The sequence below is a fragment of the Chelonia mydas genome, chromosome 1 (assembly GCF_015237465.2).
Source record: "Chelonia mydas isolate rCheMyd1 chromosome 1, rCheMyd1.pri.v2, whole genome shotgun sequence".
Taxonomy (NCBI): domain Eukaryota; kingdom Metazoa; phylum Chordata; order Testudines; family Cheloniidae; genus Chelonia; species Chelonia mydas.
This window is the reverse complement of record NC_057849.1, coordinates 183,430,913-183,457,386: the sequence shown is the minus strand read 5'-3', so window position 1 is coordinate 183,457,386 and position 26,474 is coordinate 183,430,913. Positions and strand designations below refer to the sequence as shown.

Here is a 26,474-nt window from a genome sequence, read left to right as displayed (position 1 = left end):
CCCATATTTGTAGGTGTTTCCACGGCTTCACACTGACTCAAACATTTTAGGCTCCAGAGTGACACTCCAGGAATCTTTTTATAAACTGTATTTGTATTACTATAACACTTAGGTGGCCTAGCTACAGACCCAAACTCTATTTCTAGGCACAACACAAACACAAAACGAAAACAGTCCCTGCCCCAAAGCTCTTTATAATCTAAGTACAAGACCATGCAGCCAACTTGACATGACAGGTGCTCTCAGCTGTAAAAGTAGCCAGCAAAGGTTGGTCAGGAGCATTGAGGGATGCCGCTGGGAAGATCAAGTAAACCAAAACAGCTACATAATCCGCCCTTGCTGCCTATGCTAGCTCTGCACTGGTCATGGACATCAGCCTTGCTCAGAGCAAATGTAATTCCAGAAGTGGTGTGAACATTTGTGCACTGGAGCTAGCAAAGCTGAAGATTGATGTGTGGTGTTACAAGCCTGCCAGGAAATTACAATGGCAATTTTTTTTAGCGTAGGTCAGGGTCTATGCTCCAACAGGAGTGTACCCAACTCTCCTCCTTATTCCGCAATGATATATACTGCACTGACAAACTTTACTGAATTCAGTCTTTTATGAGTTCACTGTATCTATCTATTATGGGACTGTGATGTCTTAGGGGCGGGGGTAGACACGGGGGGAGAGAGAGAAAGGAAGGGAACATGATTAATGTAAACCCTGAGAAGTGTTATGCATTTCAGAGGACTATATGTAGGGCCATACCAAATTCACAGCCAGGAAAAATGCTTCACAGACCATGAAATCTGGTCTTTTGTGTGCTTTAACCCTATTCTATACAGATTTCAAGGGGGACACCAGCATTTCTCAAACTGAGAGTCCTGACCCAAAGGGGGTTGCAAGGTTATCTTGGGGGTGGGAAGTGTCACGGTATTGCCACCATTATTTCTGCACTGCCTTCAGAGCCGGGCAGCTGGAGAGTGGTAGCTGTTGGCTGGGCACCCAGCTCTGAAGGCAGCGCCCCGCTAGCAGCACCGCAAAAGTAAGGGTGGCAATACCATACCGCGCCATCCTTACTTCTGCACTGCTGCCTTCAGAGGAGGGTGGCCAGAGTGGCGGCTGCTGACCATGGCCCAGCTCTGAAGGCAGCAGGACAGAAGTAAGAGTGGGAATACCATGCCACGCCATCCTTACTACTGTGCTATTGCTGGCAGCGACCCTGCCTTCAGACCTGGGCTCCCAGGTGGCCAGCAGCCACCCAGCTCTGAAGGCATCACCACCACCAGCAGCAACGCAGAAGTAAGGTTAATAGTACTGTAATCCCTCTACAATAACCTTGAGATTCCCCCCCACCCCAACTCCTTTTTGTATCAAGACCCCACAGTTAAAATACCGTGAAGTTTCAGATTTAAAGATCTGAAATCATGAAATTTATCATTTTTAAAATCCTATGACCGTGAAATTGACCAAAATGGACCGTAAATTTGGTAGGGCCCTAACTATACAAAACAATGTGCCAGACAAGAATGAACTTTTAAAGTTCAGTGCATTTCTCGGCGGAGGTATATGTAAATGTACCCCTTCCAGTTATGCAAGAACGCAGCCTTTTGAAACTTCACCCTGAAGAGGGGACCTTAGTCTGCTCAACACCTGTTACATGAAGACAGGATGAGAGGCCTAACCTGTATAAAGGAGACACAAAAATTCATGTGTGTGCTAGTCCTGAGCTAAGTTATAATCTTAACCACAAAAACCCGTTGGAGTTTGAAAGACTGACTCCTACAGAGCCCTTGTCAGCACTGGGGTGATTTCTGGTAATCTTATTAGCATACATGTAGGTTTTTATATGTTCTCTCTGTAATGCTTTCACCCTATGAATAAAAGTGCTTGCTTACAAAAAGCTGTGTCACAGCTTATAACTGTGGGCACTTAAGCTGTTTACAGCCTCTGAGGAGAAAAGCAAAGCAGGCCTGCTGAGGCAGTCTGACTTCCTGGGGAATTCACAGTGTAGGCAGGGAACTGTGCACCATGGAAATACCCCAGTCAGGAAAAAAGTGAGATGCCTGTCTCCACCCAAGAGAGGTGACAGCTAGGGAGCCAGAAAAACAGAGAGTGGATGTTCTTGGTGGACCATAGAGGGGAAAATACAGGTGTAGTTGCCTTGAACTGTGACAAACGCTTGCATTACAAATTATTCTGAATCCCTGAAGTAGTGATGAGCTTTTGGAAAACAGACACCTACTTCACCATATGTTCCAATTACTCCCCACAACCAAAGTTTCTCTTATTCCTGTGACTCAGAGAGCAAAGCAAACTCTTGACTTCTTCCAGCCTTAATTTAATGAAATAAAGGATTTCACTCCATGATTTCATCAGGATCAATTCAATAGTTGCCTTCCACATCAATTTTACATGTCAAAAGTCACAAGCACACATTAAGATGTGGTTGAAACGAAAGAGGGAAGTGGGTTCTTGGCTGCATGGAAGTCTTAGAGTAGCTCAGAGAGATACATAAAACCCCTTTTTGTCACCTGTAATATAACACCCTGCTAAATTGAGAGATTTGATTATACTACTGCATAACGTTTCTCTAAACAGAGATTAGCTCAGTTTGTAATGATTAGTGTTTCATTTCGGGTGAAAATTATTTGTAAACCTGTTAAACTCTAGACAGTTTCTTCTAATAACTATTTAGGAAGTTTTAACATTTGGATGAGTTCTACTTTCCAGTGCTCTCAGGGAGGTAACAGCCTTAACATACAGACAGTCCACAGGTCTTCATTAGACCCCTTCCAAATCCCTGCATGGTTAGTTCCTGTTATGAGAGGAGTGACTTCCATCATCTGAAATTTAAACAGCATGGAACCAAGCATCTATTTCACCAACACAAAGGCAGACAAAATGTTAGTTTCCCTGCAAGATGTCACCCACACCCCACCTAAGCCCTTTCGCAGCCTGTTGACTATGACGGTCATGCAAGAGAGATGGGATTTGTTTGCAGACTTTAGGGTATGAGAAAAATTAGGATTTGGGAATACTGTGGATTGAGTAAGAAAAACTGGTTAAGACTGGTATCTTCAGTGTTTAAAAATTAACTTTGAAAACAAATCCTGAGAGTGGCTGTTGTGGCTTTGGAGACTAGAGATAAAATCAACAGTTTCTCCCATGCCCAGAATGGCACCTAAAGAAAAGAAGAGTTAGTGAGGGGAGGTACCTCTCTGCACGACTCTAAGTCTGATTTCTCCTGGCTTCATAACTATGTCAGGTGGGTTCTTGACATCGCAGAAGTAAGTGCCGTTGTCCCGGAACTGCACGTTTGCTATGCTGACAGATGCATCTTTCTTGTTAAGGTCTCCAGCCCAACTGATTCTGTTCTTAAATGGTGTGTCCTTCCCAGGGTACGCGTTCCCTTGAGAGTAATAGAAGAACTGCAGCCAGAGAGGAGAGCATGTAAGAACATCCACATCAGAACATTGCAAAGCTTACACCCCTCCTTCACTAAGATAGTTTCTCCAGATCTGCTGGGCCCTTTCCAAAACCACATTAGGAGGTAGGAGTAGAAATTCCTCCAGAGGCCAGCTACTTCTAGCTTTGCAGATTGTAGCAAGCATGCTGTCGCTCCACTAATCACACATTCAAGTAGCCACAGTATGACTTCGCCTTCAAGTCCAATGCAAATTTTTTTTTAGGCGAAGGAGTCTCAGTCTGGGTGTTGTGATGCGAGAGAAGGGTTCACACACAGGTGTCACAGGTCACAACCACTGTGCCCTTCTTGTATTGAGAGGGAAGTGAAGGCACCATCTCTGAAAAAAATCCTCAGGCCAAAGGGTGGTAGCAAGTCTGGCATAATGTGTGTAGAATCAGCAGGTCCTGTATGCTATGCCTGCTCTAAATTAGAGGTCTACAGTAGCAAAGAGAAGGTGTTAGACTTAGCCCTGCAGTGATCATGCGTTCTATAGCATCTGTTAGGCCCGGTACAGGGCTAGTCTGTGTGTATTCAGGCATCGCTCAAGGAGAGTAGAGTTAAGGCTCCATTGCAGGGACGGTATACACCTAAGTCTTCATTTCTTGGTTTTCAGAAGTTTAAATTTAGCGAGGTTCCACATTCTAGAAGGGCACAAGACACCACTGGGCAACTTTACTGTGTTACTGACGTTTAGTTATAAAAAAAATTCCCCAATTTTTCAACGTTCCCATTTAGCACAGCTCAGCATTCCACCTCCACTGCTTCTGGTCCTGGGCAAGATTATCACAAAATGCACTGGGTGCATGCATGTCATTTCACTGCCCCTGCATCATCTCCAGTCTGCTTCTCCAGCACAATCCACCGCAACATGCAGTGGCAGGTGTCAGCATAGCACCTGCATGTTGAGGAGCTGGAAATAAGAGGCAGGAACAGTGGAGGAACTAGCATGGAGCCTGTGGGGGAAGACAGGAGAGCATGTATGTATGGAAATTTGGGGAGGCAGATGAAGCTGACCAACATCCCTCACTGGACAGCTGTGACCCCTCCTTTCCCTGCACTGCTCCAACACCCCTCACATTGCCCTTCTCCCCCCATCACTGCTCTGACCCTGCTCCAACTCTTCCAACGTTCCCTCCATCACATCCCTTGCTGACCACCCCCACAAACCCTAGGCTCCAAGCCCCCTAGGCACCCTCGCATACACTGCTTCAAATGCAAACATACCCCCAAGCTGCTTCACCCGCACCCTTGCACTCCACACCCCTCATAAGCTCGCAGAGGCCATGAGGAGGAGGGGAGATGGTGAGGCTGTGAAGAGTGCATGTACCAGATGGAGGCAGGAAAGTGGTGATGCAGTCCCTGCCCCAGGCACTGCACATGCTCATTCCCTGTTCCCCAACCCAGACCACATCAATCCCTTATTTGTTGAGGAAGGATAGAAAGCCTCTTTAGGAAACCCAGTTCTTCAAAGCTCTAGTCAAACTGGGTTTTCTTGTTTTGTGCCTGAATTCTTTACATCAATAAGGTTTATCATCTGGGATGTGCTGGCCCTTCAGTGCACAGCTCCAAGGGGCAAAACATGATACAGGGGCAGGTCCCTCACTTCGTACCCTTCCAAACCCAGTGCACTCCTCCACACTGCTCCAATGCTTCCTCCCTGCTCTGACTTTCCCTATTCCCTAACTGTGCACCTTTTTGAGGCACTCGAAAAAGCTGAGTGTATGTATACACTACACATGCTACAGCAGCACACTACAGCGAGGCCACTGTAGCACAGGCACTTGCTACAATGACTGAAAGGGTTTTTCTGTCACTGTAGTAAATCCACCCTCTCAATAGGCAGTACAGTAACTCCTCACTTAAAGTCATCCCTGTTAACACTGTTTCATTGTTATGTTGCTGATCAATTAGGGAACATGCTCATTTGAAGTTGTGCAACGTTCCCTTATAACGTGGCTTGGTAGCCACCTGCTTTGTCCACTGCTTGCAGAAAGAGCAGCCAGTTGGAGCTAGTGGTGGGGGCTTGGAACCAGGATGGACCAGCAGTCCCCCTATCGGCTCCCCGCTCCCCTAAGTTCCCTGTGCAGCAGCCACCCAGCAGGCTATCAATTGCCGGGCAGTTCAGCTGTCCCTCCCCCTACTGCCATGTGTTGTTCCTGCCCTCTGCCTTGGAGCTGCTCCTGGGATCCTCCTGCTTGCTGTGCGGGGATGATGGGGAAGAGGGGTACTAATGTCAGGTGTCCCCTTCCCCCCCACTCCTTTACCCCATTAGGCCATCTGCACAGAGCGGGGTGGGGGGGGGGGGACGACACACGACAGAGGGAGATTGCTGGTAGCAGCTGCTGTCTCAACTAGCTGATCTACTTAAAAAGGCAGTGTACTTAGAGTATGGTCAGCATACTTAAAGGGGCAATGCACATCTCTCTCTCTCACGCAAGGTGTATGTCTGTCTCTCTGCCATGCTTTCTCCCCTCCCTCCATTTGTGCTGCCTTGTAGAGTGAGAGGCTACATTAACAAGCGTTAACCCTTGAGGGCTCAGCCAAGTGCTAGTTCATCAATTAGCAGTAAGGCATTCCCTGGGAAATATCCCTCCCTCTTCCACCCCCTGACTTCACCACCTCAATCAAGCTTAACAATCATCACTGCTGTGTACAGAATTAAATTGCTTAAAAACTTATAGTTTGTGTGTGTGTGCGTATATATTTAAAAAGTATATAGTCCTGTCTGGCAAAAAACATTTCCATGGAACCTAACCTCCCCCCATTTACATTAATTCTTATGGGGAAATTGGATTAGCTTAATATCATTTAGCTTAAAGTAGCTTTTTCCAGGAACATAACTACAACGTTAAATGAGTTACTGTAGCTAGACCTGCCTCCCACTACAGTGGGGATTAAGTTGACCTAACTCTGTCAAACAAGGAGAGAAATTTTTCACAGCATCAAGCAACGTATCTAGATCAAATTTTTAGGTGTAGACCAAGCCTAAGGGTGTGTGTACACTGCAGCTGGGAGCAAGCCCCCACAGCCCAGATAGACACAGACTCACAGTACCAGGGCTCAAGCTAGTGTGCTAGAAATAGCTGTGTGGATGTTGCGGCTCACCCTCTCAAGCCCACCTGACCGCTTAGGCTTCAGTTCAGGTGGCTTGCCCAAGTCTCTGCCAGAGCCACAACGTCCATAAAGCTATTTTTAGTATGCTAGATCATGCCCCACTAGCACAAGTCTACCAAAGCTGGAAGGCTCATTCCCAGCTGCAGTGTAAACATATCACCACCCTGGCCTTTTCCAAACCAAACTACATGGCAGCAAGAAGAGAACCGATGTTAAAACACAAGATGTGACACTTTGTACAAGCATTTGGTGACATTTCATGCTAAGCTAAAAACAAAAGCTTACGTGAGGGATGGGTGAAGGAGCAGCAACATGGAGTGGGACCTGCCCTACAAACATACCAAACCAAAGAGTTCTTTCTTAAACATACCCAAGATTTTCCCCTCCCAGCCCTGCCACAAACAGCAGGATCAACCCAGACAAAGGGCTCTTACTGATATTGGGGTTGTTGCTCCCTCTGGTTGGAAGCTCCAGGAGATGGACGCTGCACTGCTGATCACATCTCGGGATGAAAATGTGCATGGAAGTCTTGCTTCTGTCCCATTCTCCACAAAGAGCTCCTCTGGTGTCTTCACATCAAGTGCTGATACTCTGACTGTTTGGGGGTGGGAAAGAGGAAAAGGAAAAATGAAAGAGTCAAGAGATGTCTTTAAGGACCAGCAAAGCACAAGCAACATGGGATGAACTGGTACCACCTCAAGAACTACACAAGAAAACCAAGAAAGCAGCATCACCCCTATGGTGATGGGTTGTGCAGACATCACATCAAGTTTATAGCATGGACACATTGGCTGGATCCTGCTTCCCCTTTCTTGTGATGTTTGCTATGGGCTGTTCCATGCCAACAGATGCTTCCTGTAGTGCAGCTGGTGGGAGACAACAGTATAGTACGAAACTCCCTCGTATTTATAGCTCTGACTTCCACTGGCAATTTTTGAGACGTTAACTTTGAGAAAGGTTTTGGGCCTGCTGCTAATCCATTTCCTGCTTGGTTCTCATCTCTCTCCTCCCCACAACACTCTGAATTTCTGCTGCAACTGGAACAAAACACCAAATTCAACTCCACTCGTTATGAAGCAGAACAAAAACAAAAAAACTAACCTTTTGCCTAAGTGCACCACCTAATTCCATAAGGCGTAATGTTACCATTCCCTGGCTCACTTCTGCAGGAGTCCTAAATAAATCATCAACGAAATACATATGAATTGTTTGACTTACAACATTACCAAAGCTTTTAACTCCTACAGCATTTCAGGTAAAGGATCTGTTTAACCAAGATTTCTCATTACTGAGCCGGTGATAGATGTGCACAGCCAGTCATACAGACTGGAATCTTTGTCACCCCATCCTTCTCCTCACTTCCAAAAGAGTAAACTTCAGAGTATTTTACAATGGAGAAGTTGGTAACAGCAACTCTGGTGTGTGTTATTGCCATTAGATCCCAGTTTAATCTGAGAGGAAGTTGGATCACATCACGCAGCAAGCCTGGAAAACAGCCTATACATGTCAGTTCTATTAAAGACAGATAATATTTTAAACTGAGGCAGCGTCCAGACACCTAGCTATCATGGTGATGAGTTGTGGTTTAACTAGGGATAGTCAAAACAACGAGGGTCGGTAAGTCTGTTGCAGGTATTCAAAGTTAAAGCGAGCCCTGAAGACTGCATATGGCTCATTAGAGTAAGTACATCTTCTGTATAAGTTAGTCTGTAGAGTGCTCTAGAAGTGCTAGTTATTTATTCTCCTACAGAACAACCTTGTTTGAGAGGCCAGGGAAGGGTCTGACTGCCTTGTCATCACCGCCCTTGTATCAAACAAACAGAAAAGCCCTTTAAGAGAGGTGGATTTTCAACAAAAGGTTGCGTCTGAGCTTCCCTTCTCCCCTACATATAATCTAACTACAGGCCAAGAAATGCTCCTTTCCTTGGGTCCCTCCTACCAAATGTTTATTCTGAACACACAAGAGGTCTTCTGGCAATTCAGTGAAGTGAATACATAGCTGCAGTGCTGTAAGAAGATTTTTCTGCTAATGGAGTGGATATTATGATAACAGAAAACAATCCATTGTTTCAAGTCCAAACCACAGAACAAATCTCCCTTTCAGGCAAAAAGCAAGCAAGATGCCCTCAACATTAGCGTAGGAAGAAGAATCAGCACTGAGACATTGCTTGCCTTTATAGGGGACAGAGGATTCATTGCTACCAATAGGAAGGAGTAAGCACTGACCTGTTTATTCCAAGAAGCCACTGTTGTACATAAATAGCCCTTGGAAGTGTGGTGAAGAAAAGCCTCATCTCCCTCTTTCAGCCCACACTTAGTAAAACTCCTGCTTAATATCTGAGGACTATTGTACACCTGGATAATAACCACCTTTCACTCCTGGAACAGAAGCCAGGTTTCCCAATTAGTTCATAAGTGGACTCTGTCTCCTCAGGTCCAAACTAAGATTCCCAGCTGACCCGATCACAAACAATGGATAGTTTATTCTCACTAGCCACAGACCCTGATGCTTTGATAGAACTGTGTTAAGGCCAGGAGAAGGTAATAACCCCCTGAATTACATGAACAGCCAGCCGGCACTAGATCATACCATTCTACAGAGTCTCCCAAGTTGTAACCTCACTAAAGATTAGATCTTACAGACTTGAACCCTGCAGCAACATAACTGCATTAATCTCAGGAACAAAGACAGCTCCCATTTATAGTCTCCAGCCAACCCTGATACTAGCCTCATTGAATCTATGACCATATCCTCAAATCCCAAGCAGATTTCAGAGGACTGTGATACAGAACACCATCCTTCAGCTATCCCTTCCCATCACTCCCTGCAACAGTCAGGAGTCACATTAGCCTGAAAGAGCTCCGGGTCACCTCATGCAGTGCCTCTGACACAGTTGCAGAACATTCTGGAATAAGAGTGCCCCCACAGGGAATTCTATTGGTTTAACTATACCAGTAAAATATGTCCCAAGATTGCATCAGATCTATAAATGGATGTTGTAAAACCCAAAATTACCAAGGAACGCAGCAACTTCAGCACAAAGATAAATAACTTAGAGTGCTGCTGCCAAAGGTAGAACTTGGCACCAATATCTGGCACTCTCATAGGTTATGCTCTACCAAACAACAGGCTGGTCTCTAAACCACACCCCCTCTGAGATTATGCTCACTCACAGGCAGAACAATATGGTACAGCTCCCCCAAGCAATTCTATCAAAGTTCTTCAGGGAAGCTAGATTTTCCAGAAATCTTGCTGTTTTTTGCTTCCACTGCAACCTATTGAGCTAAGAGGCCAGTAAAACGCATTAGGTCCCAACTGTGTAGTTATCTAATCATTCAGATTGGTACTTAGTCCAAATTTGCCTTCCCTTAAGTCACTGCACCTACAAAAGTAGGTAAAAATCAGTAAGTCTTTTCCTCTCTTCCCTTCTCCATAAGGAAAGAGTCAGCTGAAGAACAGGTTCCCATTCTACTCAAAACTGTGGTTTGAAAGTGCCTTACTCAGTTTCCTGATCTTTGCCTAAATACAGAGGTTAGCAGCTGAGACAGCCAGCCAGAGCTACAAGTGCAGTTTTTCCAAACAGCACCCACAACTCCAACCATCTAGTGCAGCACTTCTCATATGCAGCCACCAGGGGCTTTTCTTGCAGCCACAGCCTCAGTGGCTGTGATTCGGAAGGGTGCGGGGGGGAGAGGAGTGGCCTCTCCCCCTTCCCTGGTGCTCCTCGATGCACAGCCTTGGTGTTGGTTGCTGGGGCTTCCAGCACGGGCTGGACCCTGCCCCCCTCTGGAGTCACCTGGGGCACAATAGAGGAGCAGGCAGCTGGTGAGTTCCCCATCTACGCAAGGGCAGTGGGGCTCAGGCTTTGGGCTTCAACCTTGGAGTAGCAGGCTCTGGCCGCGAGGCTTCAGGATCCAGCCTCCCGCTGCCTTCCCCATGCCCCCATCCAGGGCTTAATTTGTCCCCAAACTTGCTGGGGCCAGTAAGTCTGCTGTGAAAAGTGATACTTGTATGTTTGCTGATATCACTTTTCATAGACTTACTAGACAGCACTAAATAAATTACTATGATGTGGACATGTGTATGTGCAAATTTATTTGTTTTTATTGTTATTTGTTTTTTGTTGTTTATTTGTATTTTAGGAAAAAGTGTGAGAGTGGCCACCAGCAAGAGTTGGTGGCCGCACTCTGAGGTCACCAAATCATTCGTCCTGAGAACCCTAGTGTCTACAGGTTTGGAGATCAATTTTCCCATGTGGAGAAGAGCTTAAATGTATTTTCTTGATCAAAATAGCTATTGCAGAATAATTTTTTCTCCATTTGGTGTAATCAAGCCAAGTAAGAGTAAAATAAAAAGAGAACCATCAGCAGAATCACAGTCCAATATTCAGGAGATAGGGTTTGTCTGAAGGCACAGACAAACCCAAGGAGGAAGTTGAAATACCAAATACAGAACCCCATACTCTGCTATTTGGCATTAAACAAGACAAGAGAATCACCAATAAAGTTAATTGCACTTGAACATCTCCTCTGGAAGTATAAGTCTTAGGTATAATTACGAAGAGGCAGACACCACTGTGTGCAGGTCCACTTTTTCTCAGCTAGAAACAGTCTTTGGGTAGGTTAATAACACCAACTTATCAGAGGTGCATTGGCAAAGTACAAACAGCAGTGGCACAAAGCCTCTCTGGAGATGGTCATAACTGACCCTATTATCAGCAATTTGACAGACTGACTATATCGGTTACTAGACCTTCTCACCTCTCAGAGGCAGGCTCCACAGCAATCATCCTGTAGTAGGGAGAGCATGGAAGGTTATTCAGCGTGACTGTAAAGTTGCGTTACAGAACAGATGTTCACCACCAAGACTGTTTCCAAGCTAAGTTACTCATTTTGACCCCTAAAAATTATTAATCTTCAACCAATTAGACCAAGTGCTCTTGTGGCAGAACAAGCTTGTAGTTTGCTTAGAAACCTGTCCTATATATTTTTACCCCCATCTCCCATTTCTCATGGGGTTGTTATCCACTGGGTGACACTCAGTTTAAGAGAAGGTTGAAGAGACAGGAGTGGGAAAGCCTAAGTGTCACTGCTCTCTGGATGGGGGAAAATGAGAGATGAATGGCAGTAAAGGAGCAGAACCAGGTATTGTCAGCAAAAGGTGAAGTTGTATACAGGTATACTGAGCTTGGAAGAGCCAAAAAGAGTGGAGTGCCAGGAACCAGAAGATTGGTAGAAGCAGAGTGACGGAAGATGGGAAGGATGATCCAAGGAGATCCTGCCATCCAGACCATCTAACTTTTATTGATTCTTTCTACATAACATCTAAGATACTGCCTTTCCTATCCATCCACACAGCCAAACTCTTGTCTATGCTGTCATCATCATCATGTCTCTCAATTGCTGCAATAACCTTTTCTCTGGCCTTGACAAATGCCATCTCACCCCAATCTTACCCACTCAGAATACTGCTCCAAAGAGAGTTTTCCTAGCCCAGCTCTTTACATCGCTCCACTGGCTCTCCCTTCTCTATCACATCAACCATAAGCTACTTACCTTCACTTTCAATGTCCTCCACAGCCTAATCCCGCCCTACCTATCATCTCTCATTTGCTATCAAGCTCTCAGCTCCCATCTCCACTTGGCCCAAGAAGCCAGCCTCCATCACCCACTTGTTAAACTTTCAAACAAGCATCTTTGTGTCCCCTGCATACCTCATCACTCCTCACACTTAGGAGTTCCCTGTAAACATCTGCAATCCTACTCCATTATCCTCCCTCAAATCCCTCTTCAACTCCTTTGCCACGATGGCTACAAAAAAAAAAACAACAACGAGACCATTGCTGTGTTGAGAGCACTGCCTATCATGCTGACCAATATCGTTTCCTTGTACTCCCCCATCTGTCTCTTCTTATACACAAGCTCTGTCTATACATACAGCACTGCAGCTCTCCACTGGCATAAAAAAACCCACCTCCGCAAGCAGCATAAACTATGACGGTGGGAGATGCTCTTCCACTGACACAGTGCTGTGCACCTGAATGCTTATGTTGGTGTAATTTGTGTCACTAAGAATAGTCACACACATGTTTTGTCAACATAGGCTGTAGTGTAGACATGGCCTCAGAGTGTAAACCGTTGAGGCAGGGACTGTCTTTGTTCTGTGCTCAGTGCCTGGCACATTGGGTCCTGGTCTATAACAAAGGCACCTAGGTGCTACGGTAATACAAAAAGTGATAGAGATAACTTTCACACAGCATAAGTGTGAAAATTAAGTGAAATAAGATTAAGGTTAAAATGAAAGTCAAAAGATTTAAGTAAATAGGATGTTAACAAGGTAATGAAATAAAGCAAGATAAAAAGGACAAGTAAAGGTATGAAGTGAAGTGTTGAAGTGATACCACAAGGTTAGCCTCCATCCCAGAGTAAGTCCTGCTGACAGTTGTAGGTTTAAGTAGCAGTGTAGTAATTAGTGCGAAATTCTGCAGGGGCCAGTAATCCCACCACCCACTGAGGCTTTGTCTTCTTGATTTGAGCTGTTAAGATCTCCTCTCTTCCTCATGAGCACACCTTCCTCTCCCATCCCCGTGAAGACATGCAGGTTTTGTGTTTTCACAAGATTAGGTAGTGTTAAAGATTAGATTTCCTCCAGTTTTAATTCAAACTGCTAATTTTCAGGTTGGAGTTTTAATTCAGCCTGCTGATAAGTGTGAAAACTGAGGAAAATCAAATCTAACAAAACCTGCTAATTCTTGTGAAGACTCCAGCCTGCCTTGTCTTCACTAGGCATCAAGTGAGTTAGCTAACTCGACTTAACAACCTTTTTCCTAGTGAAGACAGCCAAACAGGAAAAAATGTCAGATGACTAAGGCTATGTCTCCACTGGCAATTGAAGGACAAAACTTTTGTCTTTCAGAGGTGTTTGGAGAAAAAACAAAACAAAAACCCACCCTAAAAGACAAAAGTTTTGCAGGTGACAAGCACCAGTGTGAACAGCACTTTGTCAGCAGGAGCGCTCTCCTGCCAACACCACAAACACCGCTTGTTGGGGATTTTTGTCGGCAGGAGAGCTGACAAACAGGGGCTACACTGCGCAACTTTTAGCAGCACAGCTGTAGTGATACAGCCACATCACTAAAAGCTATGAAGTGTACACATAGCCTAAATTTTGGGTCCTTAAAACCCCACCACAATCTCCATCCTACCCTGGTATTGCAGGATCACCACCTCATCCAGATAGCCAACAGAATCTCTAAGGTTTGCTAGTTAGCAACAAATGACTCATTTTTGACTGCCTTCACAACCATTCCTACCAATACATATTCATAAAGTTTCACAACTGAAGATTTTTTTATTTCCAAGAGAAATTAGGGGATGAAACCAATCTAAATGAGGAAGACACTTCTCTTGCATTGACAATACCTACTGCTGGACCATAAAGGAAGAGAGAAGAGACTGATGATAAAGTGTGAGTAGAAAGAGGAACAGAGAGAAAATTCATAAGGTGGACTTAGGGAGTGCAAATGAAACAATTCCATAGAAGGCAGTTTTTAACCAAAAAATGGGGAGTCAGTGGACTTGTTGGGTCTTTACACCCTCCCATGTGTAATTAAGGAGTCATTGCTAAGGCAGAACAGGAAAGGAAACAGTTACCACACTTTATTTTCTATGTTTTATATAAACCAAGAACTTTATTCGTCTTTTGCTTAAGACTGTAAGTGCGAGTTGAAAAACCCAGCCAGCCCACCTCTGATAAGTTGTATAATCAAACTATGATTACCATACATTCAATTCTTTTCCCCTGGGGGACACTCCCCACACCACCACAATTAAGCAACAATATTGCTTGAGATATGTCCAGTTAAAAATAAAAAAGTATGTCAAAGAATGGCATTATGGCATACTGCCATTGTAAAATCAGAAGGGTGAAAATACACCCACTTGAGACAGCTTTGGGCATTTTACAAGTGTCCTGAAGTCCCACCTTTATCTCTAGGCTGCTGAGACAACACTTACTGGCAAGGGTCCTTGTTCTAAGAAGCCTCTTACTCCATTCTGCTTCACTGACCAATCTTTGCCCCAGTAAGATCTTGAGAGCTGGAAAGGGACCCAAAGGCTGTATCAAGTTTGCATGAGATGGAGCACACACTGCAGCTACCCTCAATCCTTAATATACCAGGGAAGCCAGTGAAGACTAAATGCCAGAGTAACAAATTATTCTGATCAAGATGGAGCATTGCATACTGGACCCTGTCGTATATAGGGCAGGGGTAGGCAACCTGTGGCACACGAGTTGATTTTCAATGGCACTCACGCTGCCTGGGTCCTGGCCACCAGTCCGGAGGGCTCTGTATTTTAATTTAATTTTAAATGAAGCTTCTTAAACATTTTAAAAACCTTATTTACTTTACATAAAACAATAGTTTAGTTATATATTATAGACTTATAGAAAGAGAACTTCTAAAAACATTAAAATGTACTAATGACACGCAAAACCTTCAATTAGAGTGAATAAATGAAGACTCGGCACACCACTTCTGAAAGGCTGCCGACCCCGGATATGGGGGCTGCACACACATCTTAAGGTTTAAATCCCACAGGCCAGTGTAACAAAGCACGCACATTGCATTTGATCATCTCTGCTAGAAAAGTACCATTGGGGGGGGGGGGGGGGGGGGGGAGAGGAGAAGAGAGGTTTCAAGTCTGTTTGGACATAGCAAAAGGAGACGTTACCTGGACAGTACCTTTCATACACTGTACAAGTTTTTTTCCTGTGGTTCAAACTGGGAGAAGACAGAGTTACTTCAGTAGCACAGGGGCAACTTTCCTTCCACAGTCTTTAGGTATGTGTGTGGCACATTTTCAAGTCTATTGTGCAATTGAAAAATAAGGCGTGCAACATTAATTTCACAGGGAGGCAGATTTCCAGGAAAAGTGCCACAAACCTGACCTGTAGCTCTTCATGTGTGCATGTAATTTATTATTAAAGAAATAGATAATAAGATAATAAGATTTTCCATGCTTATCTAGACTTGAGGAATGGCATTATCTTGTAAGCTTGTAGATTTTAGTCTCTTGTATACTCTAGATACAAGACAATAGATGGTGGAACTTTTTAGGCTTTTATTGCCTTGTCTATACTAAGGAAACTTTTGAAAAAATTCCAACTTTGCTAATTCTACTTCTGAACTGGAGTTAGCAACATCTGGGAGCTTAGTGTACACACCCCACTGGCTGCTGGTACAGTCTTCAGCACAGGATCATCTAACCCTTCTCACTGCAAGTTTTGTCAACATGATGCTGCAAACTGTCAGCAGTTGCTGGATTGCCTACCCTAGGGTTCCCAACATTGCTAACATCAGTTCAGTTGAACATGTGTTCGCAACAGATGCTCAACTGGATGAGGGTTTTTCTCCCAGCCACTGGCAGAGACCTGCAAACATCTGCAGTCTTAAATTCCCCGCAAACCCAGCCCTGGTCCTTGAAACATCTGGCTACTAAGCACATGCTCAAACAAACTGATACAGATTCAGTTTTTAGGGACTTGATTATCTAAAACTCAATTCCAATATATCCAATTCCAGAAAAAAATTTTCTTTAATAGATCTGCCAAATGTTGGTATTTGTAGGCAGACTCCCTCACTCTGAGTTAATTTTAAGTAGTTTACATTTCTCCCTCATGAGGAAGGATTTTGCTCTGTTTCAAGGAGAAACTTTAGGAACCTCTTGTATTGTCCTGTTTTGGACTACTGTTTAAAAAAAGTCAAGATTGATAAAGAGAGGCAAATGGGATGAGGTAATATCTTCTATTGGACCAACTTTTGTTGGTGAAAGACAAGCTTTGGAGCTACACAGAGCTCTTCAGGCCCTCTTGACTTACTTTGTTTTTTAAATCAGCTTTCCTCCCTACTGCATTGCTGCTTTTAAAACTATTGTTGCAGTCAGTTATTTCTGCTGCTCCTTGCACTTTGACTTTTACTCGATTTACAGCTCTTGGTTTGCAATATTCACTTTGGTCCTACTGTGTCAAAGAACTTGGTGTGACTAAGTGGAGAATACTTTCCACTCCTAGTGCACGTTCTCTCAATTTCGCAAACAAACATTCTCAAGTCTCAACTCTACCCTTTTTCCAGAAGGGCAAGCCTGGTACATAGCCCGAGGCCTGGTCTCCACTTGAATATGAGTCTGACCTAGCTATGTTGGTCAGGAGTGTGGATTTTTCCACAACCGTGACCAACATAGCTAGGTCAGCCTCTTATTTAAGTGGTGACCAGGCCTCGGGCTGACATGACTAGACCAGTCTGACGTTCCCCTGGTGTTATCTGAACCAGTGATCTGCTAGGTCGCTCCAATCCTCGACTCTGGGAGCCAGCCTTACCCTGCTCCGCTGTGAGAACCCCCACTCCCGGGCTGCTCACGCACAGCCTCTAGCATGTAAGCTGCTCCCAGTTACATGAGGGAGCACTTTTGGCCAGCCGCTGCTTGGATTGTGCAACCAAATGATACTAGCCAATATCTCCAGTCCCAGATACAACCCTAGGAATCTCCTTCTTGCAGTGTCCAGTTATGCCCGCTGGACGCTGCAAGCTTATATAAATTCATCAATTTAACCAAAAAATTGATATGTACCAGGCTCATTATCCCAAGTGGAGTCTCTGGCATGCTTCAAACCAAATGCACTGCTTTAGGTAGAACAAACAAACAAATTGATTAACTACAAAAGATAAATTTGAAGTGCTTTGACTTATTATCACAAGTCAGATTTGGTCAAATGAAATAAAAGCAAAACACATTCTAAGCTGATCTTAACACTTTCAGTGCCCTTACAACTTAGATGATTCCCACCACTGGCTAGCTGGCTATCCTTCAGCCAGGTTCTCCCCTTTGATCAGCACTTCAGTCACTTGGTGGTGGTGTTTTTTGATAGAGGTGGAAGAGAGAGGAAGAGCATGGCAAACATCTCTCCCTTTTACCATGTTCTTTCTTCCCTCTTGGCTTTGCCGCCCCCTCCCCCTGACCCTTCAGGGTCAGGTGAGCATTACTTCATTGTCATCCCAAACTCAAGAGTCCAACAGACCCTTTGTTGCTGCCTAGGCCAGTGTCCTTTGTTCCTGAGAGGCTGCGCTGGGTTTGACCCACACCTCATCAGGGCATGTATGAACTGCCTCTGTTCCTGGAGAGTTTTGCCTGGGCTTGTTTTAAACCACGAGGACACATTTTCAGCCTCAACTATATACATAAAATTACAACCTATAACATTACTATAACAACAATGCTCAGTGCATCATGAGCCTTCCGAAGACACCCGACATGACAAACTTTGCACTGAATACCACACAATTATATTAGAAGGATGAACATAGGTTGCTGGGTGTTCCCCCGAGAAAAAGAGCATCACAACCAGGCTTTCAGTCCCTTCTTACCTATTGCTGACTTGGGAGTAAGTCCCAGCATGGAATTTCTCACTCTACCCGTGTATAGGATAATGGGTGTAGTTTACTTCCAAGATGAGGAAGCTGTTTGGGGAATTATGTAACATGAGGGCATAAGGCCACCTAAAGCGAATATCCTAAATTCAAAGACTAATTTAAGTATCCTCTCCTTTGAGCTCTGTCTCAAGGCAAACATTCTGAAATCTGGCAGGGGACCCAATGACCTTCCAAAGTGAGATGAATTCTTCTATGGATTGCATGTATCCAATAGGCACATAGGCCAGCAACACAACTAACTCTGTATAGTGTATATAAAGCTTTGTAATTATGCTGTGGGGCAGAATCTAAGCCAATCACAAGAAGAATAGGAAAACAACATTTTGAAGACTTATTTTCTCTACATTAAAATACGTAATTCAGTGGTGGATTCAGGGTTCTCAACCCAAGGGGCAATGAGTTATTGGTGGTATCACTTTCAATTATACCTCTTCCCCCTCCCCTGCCGTGGCCAAGGGGGGCAGGGGTGGGCATTCGTTGTGGCCTTGCTCCTACCCCACAGACTTGTCAACACAGCTCTGTGGTCTATGAGGGCATGAATCAGGAAGCATGCTTATGTGCCGTGCACTAACCTTGCTGGTGCAATATAAAAGGTACCTAGTTTGCCTTAAGGTAGCACTACAACTATGTGAACTAGGAACCTTCCAGTTCACGCCAACAGTGCTTACGAAGGGCAGTGAGAGTGCTCATCTACCTGTAAGACTGAGACTCTTTGTAACAACCCACGTCAGCTACTCTACCAGTCAGCACTCCTGCCCAACACCATGCCTAATCTCAGACATTGGCACCCTGACGGCAGGATTGTCTGGCTATGTAGACTCCCTCCTCAGGCCCTACACGACCAGCACTCCCAGCTACCTTTGAAACACCATTGACTTCCTGAGGAAACTACAATCCATCGGTGATCTTCCTGAAAACACCATCCTGGCCACTATGGAGGCAGAAGCCCTCTACACCAACATTCCACACAAAGATGGACTACAAGCAGTCAAGAACAGTATCCCCCATAATGTCACGGCAAACATGGTGGCTGAACTTTGTCCTCACCCATAACTATTTCACATTTGGGGACAAAGAATACCTTCAAATCAGCAGCACTGCTATGGATACCCGCATGGCCCCACAGTATGCCAATATTTTTATGGCTGACTTAGAACAATGCTTCCTCAGCTCTTGTCCCCTAATGCCCCTCCTCTACTTGTGCTACATTGATGACATCTTCATCATCTGGACCCATGGAAAAGAAGCCCTTGAGGAATTCCAACATGATTTCAACAATTTCCATCCCACCATCAACCTCAGCCTGGACCAGTCCACACAAGAGATCCACTTCCAGGACACTACGGTACTAATAAGTGATGGTCACATAACCACCACCTTATACCGGAAACCTACTGACCTCTATGCTTACCTGCATGCCTCCAGCTTTCATCCAGACCACACCACACGATCCATTGTCTACAGACAAGCTCTACGATACAACCGCATTTGCTCCAATCCCTCAGACAGAGACAAACACCTACAAGATCTCTATCAACCATTCTTACAACTACAATACCCACCTGCTGAAGTGAACAAACAAATTGACAGAGCCAGAAGAGTACTCAGGAGTCACCTACTACAGGACAGGTCCAACAAAGAAAATAACAGAACGCCACTAGCTGTCACCTTCAGCCCCCAACTAAAACCCCTCCAACGCATCATCAAGGATCTACAACCTATCCTGAAGGACGACCCATCACTCTCACAAGTCTTGGGAGACAGGCCAGTCTTTGCCTACAGACAGCCCCCCAACCTGCAGCAAATACTCACCAGCAATCACACACCACACAACAGAACCACTAACCCAGGAACCTATCCTTGCAACAAAGCCCGTTGCCAACTGTGTCCACATATCTATTCAGGGGACACCATCATAGGGCCTAATCACATCAGCCACACTATCACAGGCTCGTTCACCTGCACATCTACCAATGTGATATATGCCCTCATGTGCCAGGAATGCCCCTCTGCCATGTACATTGGCCAAACTGGACAGTCTCTACGTAAAAGAATAAATGGACACAAATCAGACATCAAGAATTATAACATTCAAAAACAAGTCGGAGAACACTTCAATCTCTTTGGTCACTCGATTACAGACCTAAAAGTGGCAATTCTTCAACAAAAAAAACCTTCAAAAACAGACTCCAAGGAGAGACTGCTGAATTGGAATTAATTTGCAAACTGGATACAATTAACTTAGGTTTGAATAAAGACTGAGAATGGATGAGTCATTACACAAAGTAAAACTATTTCCTCATGTTTATTCTCCCTCCCCCCCCCCCATTGTTCCTCAGACATTCTTGTCAACTGCTGGAAATGGCCCATCTTGATCATCACTACAAAAGGTCTCCCTTCCCCCCAACCCCACTCTCCTGCTGGTAATAGCTCACCTTACCTGATCACTCTTGTTACAGTGTGTATGGTAACACCCATTGTTTCATGTTCTCTGTGTATATAAGGTCTCCCCACTGTATTTTCCACTACATGCATCGAATAAAGTGAGCTGTAGCTCACGAAAGCTTTATGCTCACATAAATTTGTTAGTCTCTAAGATGCCACAAGAACACCTTTTCTTTTTGCGGATACAGACTAACACGGCTGCTATTCTGAAACAAGACAAGTCTGCCTTTCCAGATGTTTTAGTACATGGATTGTTTTTCAGAGGGGACTGGTATTGGATATTTTGCATTCCCTTTCAGCCACTACCACCACCAATGATTAGTGTCACTTCTGCAGTGAAAGAAAGCTAAGCATCTGATAGCTACCACCTCCTCCACATGAGTCATCTCACAACAAAGAGAAAACTGCTTAATAGAAACTACCCTATTGCAGAGTGGGATTTAGTAGCCAGAGGGAGTCTTGTTCTCCAGGGATGTTCTAACCTGTTTTGCATAAACTCCATGCCACACGTGAATTCCAGTGTTTCACCTCCACACACAAACAGGTAGCAGTGAGCCAAACATACAGCCTTTCTTCTGCATTGGCTAATTCATCCACACACAGGGCATACATCCAATTTGTTCCCTACTCGCAGTTATCAGAAATTTCAGAAATGTGCTACCTACCACCACACAAACACTTCACTTCCCAATACCCAAACTGAATTTGAGGGTTAACTCTGCGATATAAGTGGTGGCTGAATGCCTCTGGGCAAGAACTGTCAGAGGTTTCAGGGTTTTCCCCATTGCGTGAAGGACATCTCTGAGCAATTGTGTATTGTCTCCCCTCCTGTTCATGAGTGCCTAACTTCTGACAGCTACAGCAATTCCTTACATGAAAGTAATATTAGCAGAACAGTTGTGTATTTTAAGCTGTCAGTTAAGGGTCTGTCTACGGTGGCAATTAACAGCACTGCAACTTGCTGTGCTCAGGGGGGTGTTTTTTCACACCCCTAAGCAAGAAAGTTGCAGCGCTGTAAAGTGCCAGTGTAAACAGTGCCCCAGCGCTGGAAGCCACGCTCGTTGTGTGCCGTGACCACAAAAGGCACATTAAAGCACTGCCGCAGCAGCGCTTTAGCTTTGCCAGTGTAAACTAGCCCTAAATTTAGCAGATGGAGGAGAGGAGATCCAACCCCATGTGACTAAGCAGCTCTCCCTCAAGTCCACTACCAAGTGTTCCTTAGACCACCATTTGGGAATCTCTGCCTTTGAGATGGACGCTGCTCTGTGGATAGAGGACATCACTGCCAAGAGTGAGCAGTCCAGCACTTTTCACTATCAAAATAAATTTTCAAGGAAGTTATTTTCTACAGTTTATACCCTTCTGGACAGAGTTTACCCAAGACCACATATGATTTTCTCTTTGCCATGTAAGACAGGGTTTTGGTTTATATTTAAAAGCATTCCTACCAACCTGGGATAGCACCATTCCAGAACCAGGAAGTAAAACGATTTAAGAAAGGGGAAACCCAAATTAGTCAGTTTCATTGCAGGGCCTAACTGAAAAAGCAAACGCATCAGATTTTAGAAACTACAGTGAGAGTTTAAGGGGATGGATCACTTGATTATTACCTGTTCTGTTCATCTCCTCTGAAGCACCGGGCATTGGCCACCGTCAGAAGATGGGATACTGCGCTAGATGGACCTTGGACTGACCCAGTATGGCTGTTATTAGCCTAGTGCTTGCTAATAGATGAAGTATTAACAGTAGTTTCTCTTGAGTGTCCCTTTAATATCACTTTTCTCCAAGTGACTGGACACTTGGAAATGCCCAGGAAACAGCAACAGGTATGGTGGGGGATTGGCAGGATAGGCTATACCCAACAGTAGCTTCCTTCTTAACCAGGTGAGGTTGGTATCCTTACAGCTGCCCCTCTACTCTGTGCCCAGTGGTGTATATCAATTCAGACCCCAGGACCGGGTGCCCCATTTCCGAAGCAGCTGCAACAACACAGAATTTAGCTCTGGCCGGAACCCCGCAATGCTTTACCCACTTCTTCCAGCTGGAAGCCACCAGTCCAGTCCCTACAGGTAAAGGGGAAATCCTCAAGGCCCCCAGTCAGACAGCACAGCCTAGGGGACCAGGCTCCTCAAGGACTTTCTGCTGCTGCTGCTACGGCTGCCGCTGCCGCCCTCAGGTCCAGGGGTGGGATATCGTCCAAGGACGCAAGCGACACGTACGTTTTAAAACAGCTCCTCCTTGGAGAGCGTTTAAATCTGGTCACCGCCAGCCAAGCCCCGCGGCAGCCCGGGGCCAGGGTGGGGCGGGCCGGGGACAGCGTGTTTCCCCAACAGCTGCTCTCACCCAGCCGCACCGGGGCGCCCCCACGGCCGGCGGGCCCGGCAGCCCAGAGCCGCCGGCGAGCGGCCACGGGCCCAGGACACGCCCGCTGCCGCGGAGCCCCCGAGAGCGGCGCTTTGCGGGTCTCCAGCACAGGCGCCGCCCCGCCCAGGGCTCCCCGGTCACCGCGCCCGCTCCGGGGGAGCCCCCCGCCCGCCCCTGCACTCACGGAAGCCCAGAGCGGCCGCCACCGCCGCCAACATCAGCGCTGGAGCCGCCACCGGCCGCCCCGCACCGCCTCCTGCTGCCGCTGCCATTTTCCGGCCGCCACCTCCCCCTCCCCCTCCCCGTGCCCCCATTGTCCCGGCCCCCGGCGCAGCCCCGCCCCTTCGGGCCGGACGGTGGGCGGGGAAAGGGGCTCCCCGCCAGGAGATGGGACGGAGGAGCCGTCAATCGCGCACGCCTCCCGCGTCCCGCCCACCGCCCTTGCCTGGTCCCGCCCCGCGTGTCCGATGCGGCTACGTGATTGGCGAGTTGGTTTGTCATTCGCTAGAGGAGCGCCCTACCAGAAAGAGGAGGGTCGTTGCCTTGGCCCCGCTTTTGCCCGCTTCGCCTCGCCCCGCCCCTCCGTGGATCACGTGACGCTGAGCGGGTGCAGGGGGATGCCGGGGATGTTCCGCCGTTGCTGGCGGACTGTGGCTTATGTAGCCCGGGCCGTACCGGTGTGACGGGCTGCACCGCACCGCAGCCCCAGCCCCAGCGCCTGCGCCTGCGCCAGCTCTGCGCGCCCACCCCTCGCCTTCCCGGCCAAGCCACCAGGGCTGCTCACTCTTAATGGGTGTGGTTCTTAAAGCCCCGATTTCTGGAGTCATGTGATTTTACAAGCACCTGAGCTCTTTATTTATTTATTTAATGCTTCTAGCCCTCACTGTTGCAGAGAAGAGCTTAGGGGCTCAAAAACCAGCAGACAAATACCACCCTTCAAATTTATTTTAACAATCTCATTAATTTTATGTCAGCCTCAGGCTTTTGGGGAACTCACTCATGGGCTGAGCAATACTGCCCCAGTGCTCACCCACCCCACTATGTCCCAGTCTCTGCCATTTCCACTCACCTTGCTGCACCCCAGCCTGCACCACACTGACCACCTGCCTTCAAGTTTTAGTGTTATTCATTGTTTAGGTCTTAAAACAGTAACAAATCAATAGCAGATCATGAACTGTAAGGATGAAGGAATTTTATTAAAGTTAATGTTTAAAACCAAATTTATACACAAGGTAAGAGGGAAGGTAGTGTACAGCTGGGGTCGGGCTTGGGTTATGGGGGACTGCAAGTATTGGTTACAAGGTTCACGAGGTACATACATATCATATAGCCAGCATAGATCCAGTTTTGGGGTGTAGGAGTTTTTAAAGCGTCAGTGGATAACTGGGCTCGGGTATGCCACCCATGGAATGTATTAAGAGTCCAAGTCAGTATTGGTGTAGAGAATAAGTACATGGGTGGGATGTGTCCCTCGGTTTGTCAGGGAAGGAAGTGGGTTATTTCCCTGGTCGGTGATCTCGGTTACTCAAACTGCTACTGATGGTGTCCCCTTATGTCTTCCGTGTAGATGTCTCTGGACCACCTGATGGTGTCGGACACCATGAGCTATCTCATGAGCCAGGCGTAGCATCGACCGACTCCGCATGCTCTCAGTACCAGCTCGTTGTGGGGGTCCCATGCGCCCAGGGCTTCCACGATCAGGGTATGTATCTGGACCTTGTAGCCCTGGGCTCTCAGGGTGTCGGCCAGTGGGGTGTAGTTCAACACCTTCTGTGTTTGGGCCTCAACCTCTTCAAACACACTTGTCCTTTCTTAGCCAATCTGACACTAGAAAACTGCAGAGCAGCCACAGTGCTACCTCGGCAGCCTGGCTTCTTTTCACAGATAACAGCTTCTTCACTGGAGAGAGCAACTATCAGACCACATAGTTTTATTGAAGACCACACAAATGAGAGTTCTATTTGGGCTGGGTGAAATCTGGACCTGGTTTATGCGTAGATTGATAGGACACAGGAGTATAACATTTTGCTCAATTTCATGAGGCAAGAGCCTGACAGGTGTTAGGGAGAGGATAGAATTATGTTTTCAGATGGGATTAGTTTTTGATTATTGGCATCACTATAGGGCAGAATCGAGGTTATTTGAATGCTTTAACTGTGCATTTCCAAAACTTTGTTTAAATTTCTTTTAAGTTTAACCTTACTTCTAGGATTTATAATGTATGTTTTAAGCATAGATCTCTTTGTAATGTTTTTCACCCTAAATTACTTAGTATACGCTCAAATTTAACTCAGTGTTAATTTAACTTTTATCTGGGAATACTGATTAGAAAGAAAGTGTCCCCGTTCTGCTCTGTGGTCACAATTCAGTTAGTTTTTATGCATGCATAATATCTGCTTGCAAAACTGCAGGTGTTTTGTTCTAGCTGGTGTGGCAGCTGGAAAGGTTAGGCCCCACTCTTCACTCCCATCTAGTAACATGGGTTGGATTATCCTTTCAGATAATATCAGTAGTAAATTCAGATAATACCAGTAAATTGGTTAGTCTCTAAGGTGCCACTAGTACTCCTTTTCTTTTTGCGAATACAGACTAACACGGCTGCTACTCTGAAACCTGTCATTATGCAAGGCACTGCGTTTAGCCATATGGAGTGGAAATCCATCAACTTCATGAAAAAACTTGTACAGATACAGACAGACATCATCTTCCTTTCCAAATGCAAACAGATGGACATCGTACCAAAAGGACTGAAGGTAAAAAATCCATTACAATCTACATACCATACAGACTATGCTGATAGCTTGTGCCACACGCTCTCAAAGAAACTGTGGAACCACCTGATCAACATCCTCTACAGCAAACAGGGAAAGATTAAGAATGAGCTCTCAAAACTGGATACTCTCATAAAAAACCAACCTTCCACACAAACTTCCTCGTGGCTGGACTTTACAAAAACTAGACAAGCCATTTACAACACACACTTTGCTTCTCTACAAAAGAAAAAGGACACTAAACTATATAAACTACTATATGCCACAAGAGGCCACAGCAATGGTTCCCTTAACCCACCCAGCAATATTGTCAATTTATCCAACTATACTCTTAGCCCAGCAGAAGAATCCGTCCTATCTCGGGTCCTCTCCTTCTGCCCCTCCACCCCCACGAACATGATACAGTTCTGTGGTGACCTAGAATCCTATTTTCGACGTCTCAGACGCAAGGAATATTTCCAACACACCTCTGAACAACATACTAATCCACAGAGACCTTCCTACCAACACTACAAAAAGAAGGATTCTAGGTGGACTCCTCCTGAAGGTCGAAACAACAGACTGGACTTCTACATAGAGTGCTTCTGCCGACGTGCACGGGCTGAAATTGTGGAAAAGCAGCATCACTTGCCCCATATCCTCAGCCGTGCAGAACACAATGCCATCCACAGTCTCAGAAACAACTCTGACATCATAATCAACAAGGCTGACAAAGGAGGTGCTGTCGTCATCATGAATAGGTCGCAATATGAACAAGAGGCTGCTCGGCAGCTCTCCAACACCACTTTCTACAAGCCATTACCCTCTGATCCCACTGAGGGTTACCAAAAGAAACTACA

General features: G+C 45.8%; 1 protein-coding gene across 2 annotated transcripts in view; it reads right to left on the bottom strand.

Moving 5' to 3' along the window:
• Positions 1-23,178, bottom strand: part of MPZL1 (myelin protein zero like 1) — a 61,984-nt gene extending 38,806 nt beyond the window's left edge. The window contains exons 1-3 of one of the 2 annotated variants that reach the window (XM_037906762.2): positions 23,049-23,178; positions 7,001-7,161; positions 3,201-3,414 (exon numbers count right to left, since the gene is read on the bottom strand). In XM_037906762.2, the coding sequence (XP_037762690.2) occupies positions 3,201-3,414; positions 7,001-7,161; positions 23,049-23,178 (505 nt within the window). Of the gene's footprint in view, positions 1-3,200; positions 3,415-7,000; positions 7,162-22,110; positions 22,833-23,048 lie in introns of those variants that run through there. The other variant, XM_027820015.3, reaches the window with a different exon arrangement.
• Positions 23,179-26,474: the final 3,296 nt, after the last annotated feature.